The following is an 11047-nucleotide window of genomic DNA, read 5'->3' as shown; positions in this document are numbered from 1 at the left end:
TCTCGGGGCACTGTCATTCAGCGTTCCTAAGCCCTGCAGTGTCCGGAGTCGTTTCTGCTGAGCAGGAGTCAGGTAAGCTTGTTCATCTGGAGACAGAGTCTGAAGAGGACTGTCACTCCCAGATTACCTCCACAGGCTGGCCAACTTCCAACATTCATCACCAAAGGCTGCCTGAAGAAAGAACTGATGTCTCTGTTGAGGCCCCCTCAACAGAGACATCTATTGGTGGCTCAACAGGTTCATCTCATGCTGTTTCACCAAAGCCTAGACAAAGACTGCTTGGAATTTTTAGAAGAGAGAAAGAGAAAACTATTGAAGTGCACAGTCCACAAAAAGAAGAGGTGAAGATACCTAAGCAGATAGAACCAGGCAACACCCATAATCTCTCTCAAGAGGCAGCAGATTGGACCACGGACAAACCTGCAAGTGTCAAACAAGAAGCTAAATCCTCTGAGATGACAGAGGTTAGAACACTACAATTTACAGCACTGCAGAACACACCGTTTAAAGAAACAGTGACCTCAGTAGATGAAGACACTCAGCAGGAGGCAACAGAAGATAGAGTTGTTCGGCTTCCGGAGAGACTATCCAATCGGAAAGCTTTCTGGGAGAGAGAAAACAGTGGTCCCAAAATAATATTTACCAGAGAAGAGGCAAGGCGAAAAGACTTCTCTAAGAGTGGAGTAAAAGCTCCACATGGCTGTCAGACCAACTCTGATGTGGAGAGCATTAACAACATTCTCTCACCTCAAATGGAAATGACAGTTGAGGACACTGCTGACAGGTCACCACAAACTGACTGTACCTTCTTTGTAGATTTATCTAATGAAGATGGCACATATAGAGCTAATCCAGTCATCATCTATGAAGAGACAGACGACTCTTTAACAGGTTCAGTGACAGAGTCCAAGATTTCTGAGCCACAGGATAACGCCATCATTCCTGTACCTTCCTGTGTAGCTTTCAACACCCAAAAGCTTGAGAGGGACATTCCAGTTCCCCTTCCCAGGCAGTCCAGTTCCAGTCCTCAAGAGAACAGGCCAGCCAAGATTAGTGAGGTTAAGCATATCTGGGAAAAGGAATACACAGGACCCAGGGTAATCGCTGCAAGAGTCAAGGAAGCCTCACGCAGTTCAATACTCAGTAACAAAGTGGTTTCTCCACAGTTTGATCTGAGAACTTCCTTAGATAACAGAGAGAAGTCTGAGGAAGAGGCACAGACATCTCTGTACAAAACCAAGTCTAACGTCTTGAAACTATCAAAAGTGACAGACAAATGTTTTGTCAGTTCTGGTAGTACTGGGGATGTACAATCAGCATGTCACCAATATCAAGTCAAGGCTGATTTTGAGTATCAAGAAAGGCCCCTCAGTCCTAAACGATCCCAAACTCCAAGATCAAAAGACCAGGATGACGAAGTCAGGAGGAGTCCATCTAAGACCTGCCATCCAAGGGTCCTGCTTAGAGAATCCTCCAGTCCTAAGAGATCCGAGCTGGAAGGCTCTCACTTGAAAACCTTTCCAATAGACATCGACCCCCAAGCTAAGGTCATTGAAGAGCAACAAGGGAAGCCAACACCATTTCCAAGACAGAAGAAGAGTCCCGCACATGAGGCAAAGCAGACAGTGCTGACAGACACTAACATTAGGGCAGGCATCAACTCTCAATCTCTCCCTTCACATCCAGAGGACAGAGGGGCTTACCTTGGTAATGTGAATACACAACAATGTAGTTCAAGCTCCTCTACTTTAACACAATCCAAAAAAGCCCCAGAGAAGAAGTTGATGACCTTTCCACGTCTCGCCAGATCTTTCATCCCTCAGGATTATCAGCACTACCTCGGACCAAAAGAGAAGTCGCATGTCCCTCTTTTTCACCAAGGGAGAGCTGTTGTGGCAGAGAATGATGCTTTAAACACACTGCATAATGCCCTTAGAGACTTTGTGGGAAACCAGAGTGACAGTCCTTCTGAGGAGAATCCTCGGGGCATCAGTTCTTGGATTGTGCAAAATTATGATGGAAACTCCAGCCAAAACACAACGACCAGGGCCTGGTCTTTGTCTCGGGCAAGTTCAGGCAGTGAGCTTTTCAACTTTTTTGAATTTCCTTAACATAATGATCGAGAAATTAATACCACAGTGATGTTTTTTCAAACAAATCACACCAAGTTAACACGTTAACGCTATAGTGAGTCTGATTTGACTGAGAGTTGACAAATGCCTCTATTTAGACATTTGTCTGTGTACATGTTTATACAATCTGCTGTGTTCATTGACGTTAATACTTCTTATGTATTTCCACTTCAAGCGTACCTTCACACAACTGCCCTTTAACCAATCAATAGAAAATATTTTTGTTTAGTTTTAGGGTAAATGGAGCTACTGATGCCATAGATATGAAGTATCACTACCATAAATATGATTCCTGTTGATTCATCGCAATAAAATGAAAACACTGTTGAGTTATGTTCCTAGTGTTTACCATGAGGACACAGTAGCAACCTTTTTACCTCTTAAACTGATTTACTAAGCATTTTACTTGCCTGAAATGTTTGACCAAAATAAACTAACACTTATTTTTTATTAATACAAACAGAAGCATCGTAGTTTCAGATGCTTGCTTAGTAAATCAGAAATTGTGTAAAATCTCTGTTGAGTCTTTTTTCCAGAGCTGATTTAGTTTTGTTTGTGGCAGGTTATGATGACAGTACTAGTCCCATCTTTTCAGTACTTAAACGATTATCTTCAAGGAGCACGTCTTCATCCAAGAGCCTGGAAAACCTCACCTCACAAACAAGTAACAAAGCTCTTTCTTCTTAAGTGACTATAGTTCTTCTATACAAGTGATGGTCATAAAGCTGTACTGTATTGCTAGAGCATTACTTCATGTAACATGTATGTGTTACAGGTAATAATAGCTACTGTCTCATTTCTTCTTAGGAGAAGAGAGGACCCAAAATAACTCAAGAGAACAAATGAATCAAAGTGTGGATAACGGTAAACATGTCAACATCTCTTTATGTAGTGGATGGATTACTGAATAGGCTTACTAGGCACAGGCCCAGGGGCCCAAAGTATCAGGTGCCACCCTGGACTAAGAGACTAAAATGACCACAAAGAAACATAAAAAAAACGACAAAGAGACACAAAAAATCTACAAACGGACCAAGTCAACTCCAAAGAGGTGCAAAACAGCTGACAGAGACAACAAAGAAACTCACAACTGTAAAAACAACTAGATACACAACATGACTAAAGGGACACAAAACACCAATGAAAAAGGGAAAAATAACCACAAAGATACACAAAATGTCTACAAAGCGACACAAAGCAACTACAAAAGAGACTTAAAATGACTAAAGGGACACAAAACAACTATGAAAAGGGGCAAAACAACCACAAAGATACACAAAATGACTACAGAGAGACACAAATCGACTACAAAGAGATTCAAAGTCACTAGAGACCCAAAACATTTACGAAGAGATTTAAAAAGACCACAAATCAACTGTAAAAAGATACAAAACTACCACAAAAATGGGCAAAACCACCTTAGAAAGATACAAAAACAACTCCAAAAAGACCACTGAATGGACAAAAAGAGACTAAACAACTATTTTGTCCTATTGTTCGGGCCTCTTGCATGTCTGTGCCCAGGGGGCCCTTGTCTCACAATCCACCCATACATTATACATTTATCAGGACATACACAGCATGTTTTATAGGGTCATTGAAAGAGATTCAACGTTGTATCTCTTTTCCACCATCAGCCTCTACTCTCTCCAGCTCAAAGCAGATGAAAACCAGTGTGTCCATGACTGTTCTTCAGCAGGACGAGGTAAAGTACTCTTAAAAGTAATAAATCTAGTGTTCAACACCTGCACTGCAGTCATTTTCCTACTTAACCTATCACATAAGAGCTAAGTGATTGGTTTACTCTCTTGAGTGATTTTTTCTTCCTTACTGACATTTTTTATGTTCTTGTTATTCTCTGATATCAGAACGACAGTGACAGCACTTTTGAGACTAACTTGGGCTGGAGAAGGAACACGGGCAGCTCCACATCAAACTTAAGTCTCTCCTCGGGAATGGCCTCCATGTCGTCTGTATGTCCACATGCAGCTCAATAAACATAGGGCATATAGTTTGTTAGCCTGTGGAAAGTTGAATGTTCTCTAGGATACAAGATCATTTTTTAACTTAATTCATCTTAACCCTTTGATGATTGATGTGTTATGTGACAACCAAGTTTCTGATTACAATACTTCATTTTTAAAAGATCAGTATGCAAACACAACAAATCCCATGAAAAGACTAAAACCAACAATGTGACAATAATCCCGTCTGTGGCTCTCAGCTCAAAGCCTGTTGGTTCATACTGAAGAATTACATCTTTAAAAACAACTTGCAATATAATTATTTATTTTTTTAATGGTTATTACCTTAAACAACTGGTCACCGTAGTTTTCAGCAAACGTTACTCAAACAAGTTTGGGTTTACTCATTGTTGGTTTTGGTGAATTTTTGACCATAAGAAGTACAGAGAAAATCACCAGACTGATCCTTTAATTCAGTGTGGCTTTGCAGCACAAAGCCACACTGAATATAATCCATCGGCCTTAATAATATTCTTCCGGGACGAAAGTACAAAAGTTTGCTGAGCTTCTCACACAGCGTTGCCAACACCTGCGCAAAAAATATATCAAAACGGGCGGCCTGATCGGGAATAGTGTGCTGAGTATTTTTTAGAGAGATTCGACCAGCGGTTTCCCCGAAATCCCGAAAAACTGAGCAAGATTTCTCCATTCACTTGAATGGGGTGTCGGCGGTAAGAGAGCTAAAAAAACACTTAACTTTGGGCCCATATTGACTAGCCGTACTTTAACGTAGAAACATGATTCAAAGTTTAAAACGTAGACAAAACGCTGCACTTTATTGAGCCAAATGGACATTTTGATAGCTAGCACAGTTTTCATTAAGTCACAGATTAAGTTTCAGGAAGATTTTGGGTCCGTTACAGATTTTATAATGGGTGTGTATTGCACGGCTTGTTAAGTGTTAGAGTGATGACATCACGGTCAGAGTGGAGCAGAGCATGAAAAGTATTCTGTGATTTCTACAAACAAACTGCGCCGAGTCCCACAATTTTTACTCTTTATACACCATTTTTGGCCCAAAAGCTTGGAAATGTTGTGCTGGTCGCAGTAAAGTGTCTATGGAATCCAACGGACTTACACATTTGGCTCAAAGAGCCGCAGAGAGACATGAACTCCAACCAACTGCTCCATCAGACTCCATGTTAAATCTGACCACTCATTTCTCAAAGAAAGCAGACGGTACCAGTTTTGTCTATTGCTCTGGAGCTCACATTATTAACACCACAAACATAAAAAACACATCAGCGCGTTCAGCAGTCTTATCTTTCTAACGGTATCCATACTTTGGCACTCAGACTCCTGCTTTCTGTTAAAAGGAGGTTTTGTTCAAAATCACTGTTTACTGTAACGTTTCTTAATCAGTCTGCCTCTAACACCAGGTGCGTCCTCACCATGGCAACCAGTTACACACACGCATGCAGGTTCTCTCTGTCTCTACACACACACACACACACGACTTGGAGATATCAGTCAAAGGCATTGTTAGACCTCCTGTCTGTCTGTCTGTCTCTCTACACACATCCACACATGATATTCAAGGAAAGATCATTAGACCTCGTGTCTGTCTCTCTCTATGTGTGTCTCTCTCTATCATACAGTCCCCCCCCCCCCCCCTCCCCCATTTCAAAATAAAAGCCCCACAGAATGAACTGGAATGCTTGTGATGAAGCCTGTCATTTAATAACCTCTGTGTTTGTGTGTCAAACATTATGAATATGTCTCCTCTGCCCCTCTCTCACCCACCCAGTCCCACCCTTTCAAAATAAAAACCCCACAAATACAAGATTCAATCCAAGAGTATGAATCTAAAATGCAGAAAAGAGAGTAGCGCTATCTCAATTGAACCTGAACAACACTACCGGTAACATTGGCGTGTGTATATATTGCGACGTCTTCGGGCAGTAGAAGCCACACTGTCAAAATTTCCTGCGAAATTTTCTAGTTAAAGAATATGATTCATATGGAGTTTAGGTTCTAAAGACAAACAAAACAAAACAAACCAGCTGCGGCGGTAAATCGAGCCATGGACGTTTAGTGTGTGTGTGTCCACACTACACTACCCACCTGTAAAATTTCATGACCGCTTCTTCCACGGTCATCAGATTCTCACTCCCAACTCATCAAATACAGCAGCTTGGTCACAGGAAGTTAGCTTAAGACAGATTGTTGGTTGATAATAACTTTACTGACTACATGACTACAGAGAGACTCATGACTCATGTGACTTGGTATAACATCGGGACATGAACAGTGGTCTACTGGATGAAAGTCCTGTGTTTGCTTGACCCATGGATGTATAAAGAGAACTGGATACAGCGTTGAAGGCAGAGCCCCATTCATTCCTATGAAAGTAGCTCAGTGGTGCATGAAGCAAAAAAAGTTCTTCTTCCTCTCCCACCCACCCTAAGCACACGCTATCACAGTGATACTACAATCTGTCCACAGACAGACAGACAGACAGACAGACAGAGAGACAGACAGACAGACAGGCAGACCTGGCAAAGTACTCAAAACCTTGTGGTACTTTCTGCTACAGTCGGTGTCTCCAGGACCACATTTTGTCATGATGACACACAGACTCACAAGGTGAAAACAATACTGGCCACTGGTAACAAAACACAAACCATCAAGGTAATTTGTGTAATTTATTTCCCCTGACAAAAACAATTGAGTTCAAACCAGAGAGGATGGTGTTTTCTCTCCTCTGTGTCAATATAAACAGGTCAGCGGCAGCATCAGCAGCCTTTACCCTGCAGACTTTGGAGACATTGAAGTCCAGGGAAGCATCCAGTTCGCTGTGAATTACATCCAGAAGCTTGGAGATTTTCACATATTTGTGGTGCACTGCAGGGATCTGGCCGTGGCAGACACCAAGAAGACCTGCTCTGACCCGTGAGTGTTTGCCATTTTGATCATACAGTATATAGCAAAGGTAGACCAAATGTCAGTGATATTTGTGATATAACAGTTGGAGAAGGAAGACTGGCAGATCAGAAAAGAGGCTCAACCATTTGAAATGGACATTTGTCAGTTGCCTCCTGCAGTCATTTGAAGAATTAAAAAAATGTCACTATCTTTGTTCTAGTTGAGAATAGAAATGTAACTCCACTGTCTTTTTACAGGTATGTGAAATGTTACCTTCTCCCTGACAAGACAAAATTGGGAAAGAGAAAAACCAGTGTAAAAAAGAAATCTTTAAACCCAACCTACAATGAAATCCTCAGGGTAAGAATTCCATATTTATTATTTTACAGATTTCTCATTATATGTATTCCATATTTTACAAACAGCTTTGTGGCCTTCTTCTCCTTTCATAGTTTAAAATCATAATGGAATTGTTGAAAACTCAGTCTTTGAACATCTCCGTGTGGCACAACAACACTTTTGGGCGGAACAGTTTCCTGGGCGAGGTGGACCTGGATATGTCAGAGTGGGACTTCAGTAACACACACATAAATGAATACGCACTAAAGGCCAGGGTAAAGGATTCATCTCTATACACAGTCTGTGTGTGGTGTAGAAGTGATTCGTTAGACTGTTACTCACTTCGGCTCAATCCTTCAGGTCTCAGGACAAAGTCCAACAGCGTCTCCCTCACATCTGATGGCCAGCAGAGGACAAATGAGAGTCGCCCTGAGATTCCTGCTGCAGACATCCCGCAGTGAGCTGATGACTCCTCAGATTTCATAAATTCTTTCCTTTGAATTTTAGCGATTATTGAGGTCTGACTGCATCCACAGGTAAAAGAACATCTAGGATGGAGACTGGTGAGGTGCAGATTTGGGTAAAAGACTGCAAGAATCTTCCTCCAGTCAGAGGAGTCGTTATCGACCCGTTTGTGAAATGGTAGGATTTCATCCAAACTGTAGGTCACTGAACGGAGACCTTAAGTGTTCAGAATTCAATAAATGAATCAAACATTATGACAAAAAAAAAAGACAAAATATAACTGTGAAATTGTGAAATAATCCAATACATTTAAAAAACATTTAATTTCCTTTCACACAACAGAGTTTTTTGCTGGTGATTTTTATTTCATGTAACATAATTCTGTCAATCAAGACAAACAAAGCACAGCCAGTTATGTGATTGACTTTCGCTCATTCAGTCCGAAGCGACATCCAATCATACTGTGAAATGAAGACAGGGACATCTAGAAATGAAAACTGCTTGAATAAAATCAAGATGAACTGCAATAAACCCTGTATTGTCTTTCCAAATGAAAATGCATTTGATCTTGCTCCTTTCCTTCTGCTGCAGTACCGTACTTCCTGACACGAGCCGGAAAAGTCGACAGAAGACGCGGGTGGTGAAGAGGACGGCCAACCCGATGTTCAACCACACCATGGTGTACGATGGCTTCCGATCGGAGGACCTCAGAGAGGCCTGTGTGGAGATAACAGTGTGGGATCACGACCGACTGAACAACCACTACATTGGCGGCCTGAGGCTTGGTTTGGGGACAGGTGAGGTTCAATTCCACTGTTGCTATTTTCAACATGGTAACAGCTGCAATCTGGATACCTTTGATATAGAGTTTGGTATAACACCTGGGATTACAGTTTGGTATAACACCTGGGATTACAGTTTGATGAACACCTGGGATGACAGTGTGATCTGAATTTGGATGCACTCAGTTCACATTGAGTTTGGATATACTGTCCAGATACAATTACACTATCGTTTACACCTTTGCATCGTCTGGAGTAGGTTTGTGATATCCACTCACACCCCCATCACAGTGAGGGTTGTATTCATTTCTTCTATTCGTTTTGCACATATAAGACATGCAGACCGCATTTTATTTTCAGGTATAAATGGGGTCTTTGATTCAGCCTCCCATATAAAAATCAATCATTCTAACATTAGTTTTTTGTTATAAAACTGCCATTCTGCAAGTAAATATTCTTTTCATTTTATTATTCAAGTATTACCTTCATATGTGCCTTTCTGTGCAGGGAAGAGTTACGGGGTGGAAGTGATCTGGATGGATTCAACGACAGATGAAGCAAATTTATGGCAGAGGATGTTACAGTCTGATGGTGAATGGGTGGAGGATGCTTTACCTCTGAGAATGTTGGTAATGGCAAAAAGCATGTCAAAGTGAGATTGTACACAATGTGTTGATAAATGTGTGGAAACTTTATGGGAGCACACTGCATGCACATTTGGATAGATCAACTAACTATAGTCTACACTGAGTGGACGCAGCTGCATTAGTGAGCAATGTGTGTGCATCTGTATAATTGATGATCATTGTATGATAAGTATATACACGAGGTACTTTAATTTATATAGCCCAAACCACATGTTACATTTGTCAATTTAAAAGGAGTTAATTATTTATAATACAATGTAAGTTATGCAACATATAAATTGTTTTGATCTGAGCACTAATGAATTGTATACAGTCTTGTTCAACCTATTCTATCTTCAATAAACAGTATATTAATGGGACTTGTGATTTGTTGTGAAGATAATGGGTAAGTTGTTAAATTCATGTTTCATTCATGTTAGAGAAGTCAACACTTTCGAAATAGGAGTTAACAGCTAACAGTTAAGTTCTTCATCAGATAGTAACTGTCATCATAATCATAAATAGTCACCTTGGTAGCAGCAATGAATCATTAGATTTCTAGTAGTTTTCCACGATAGTCAGCTGTATTGCAGATGCAGTATCATGTCAATTTGTGATTTTTTTCAGTAATAACTGCAAAATATTATAAATATAAGAGTAGATAGTGGCTTAACACAGACTGTGAGGCCTCCAGAGAGACAACACTTGGCTGGAAATGACTGCAAGGGCCAGGAAACACAGTGAATCTAAAATACGAGGCTCACTCAAGATTATATTGTTTTATCTCTTTATCTGTCATACCATAAAAGTCTCAGAATAAAATGTTACTTTAATTAAACACCAGAAAACATATGCAAACTTTAAGAATACACATGTATTTATATTTGGGATTTCGAAGTTTAGTTCAGTTATTTTTTATACTTTGTTTCACTGAACACACTAATAATAATTCTATATTTATATTACAAGCCTAGTCAGGGAAGTCAGAATAATAATTAGTAGAATTGGTAGAAGTTCCATATTTCCTACAGTACAATTAATGCAGCAATATTTCAACTCTCACCTTCGCACAGGTCTAAAGCCATGTCATTGGTTGATCCGCCCTGATGCGACAAGAAATTGCATTATACGATTGGTTGTCCCGTCTTGTCAATCCAGACGGGAGCCAGCTAACCAGCGACCAGCCTCTGCGTTGCTAAGGTAAACAGCTGCATCAACCTAAACGTATTTCTCACTACAGGCAGGTGATTTTGCCTTCAAAATAAAATTACAGCGCGTGTCACTTTTGGAAAATAAAACGATTTATACGGACTCTTATTAAGTTTATTTGATGAGCCAAAAGCATTTCATATATGTACTGAAATCTTGGCCTGGAACTATATCACCAAATGAAAGGATAAGGAGAGCTGCCATGTTTCTTTCAGCATGCAATGTTGACAGTGGTGGCAAGAGGAGTGCGTCCTGGAACATTCATTTACCATCAATCAATTTATCATCAAAATCATAGGCCTATTCCACAATATCTGCCAAAGTATTACGGTTTCTAATTTGTTTAGACGAACCTTTTTAATAATTTATAGCATTAAAATTAATGTTTTTTAAAACATAGCCGGTTTTGCTCTGGAGGTAGATAAATGTGTGCACAAAGAGAAAGCAGAAGTGAAACACATTGAAAATAAAATATTGTTCCATGTTGATGATGTTTTAAAAGCCGTACATCAACTACGATGGTCTGTATGTATGAGTGTTTCATATTTAAAGATCGCATTGTTATTGCATTGGCTCGCAATTCAATTACCTTAATAATTTAACTC

The 11047-nt window shown here is 40.2% G+C and overlaps 1 protein-coding gene across 1 annotated transcript; it reads left to right on the top strand.

Annotated features, from left to right (window-relative positions):
• Window positions 1–18: 18 nt before the first annotated feature.
• LOC116377373 (synaptotagmin-like protein 2) lies at window positions 19–9613 on the top strand. The gene is made up of 12 exons (XM_031838994.1): window positions 19–2079; window positions 2695–2796; window positions 2940–2996; window positions 3770–3837; window positions 4001–4105; window positions 6879–7048; window positions 7279–7381; window positions 7474–7635; window positions 7721–7817; window positions 7897–8002; window positions 8417–8622; window positions 9115–9613. Exons 1-12 carry the CDS (start codon window positions 456–458, stop codon window positions 9261–9263), a joined length of 2949 nt encoding a protein of 982 aa, XP_031694854.1. The 5' UTR covers window positions 19–455; the 3' UTR covers window positions 9264–9613.
• The last annotated feature ends 1434 nt before the right edge of the window (window positions 9614–11047 follow it).

The sequence above is a fragment of the Anarrhichthys ocellatus genome, unplaced genomic scaffold, assembly GCF_004355925.1.
Source record: "Anarrhichthys ocellatus isolate YVR2014 unplaced genomic scaffold, GSC_Weel_1.0 scaffold1169, whole genome shotgun sequence".
In the NCBI taxonomy this organism is placed as follows: Eukaryota; Metazoa; Chordata; class Actinopteri; order Perciformes; family Anarhichadidae; genus Anarrhichthys; species Anarrhichthys ocellatus.
Note: the sequence above shows the minus strand (reverse complement) of the source record. Positions and strands in the feature narration are given on the sequence as shown.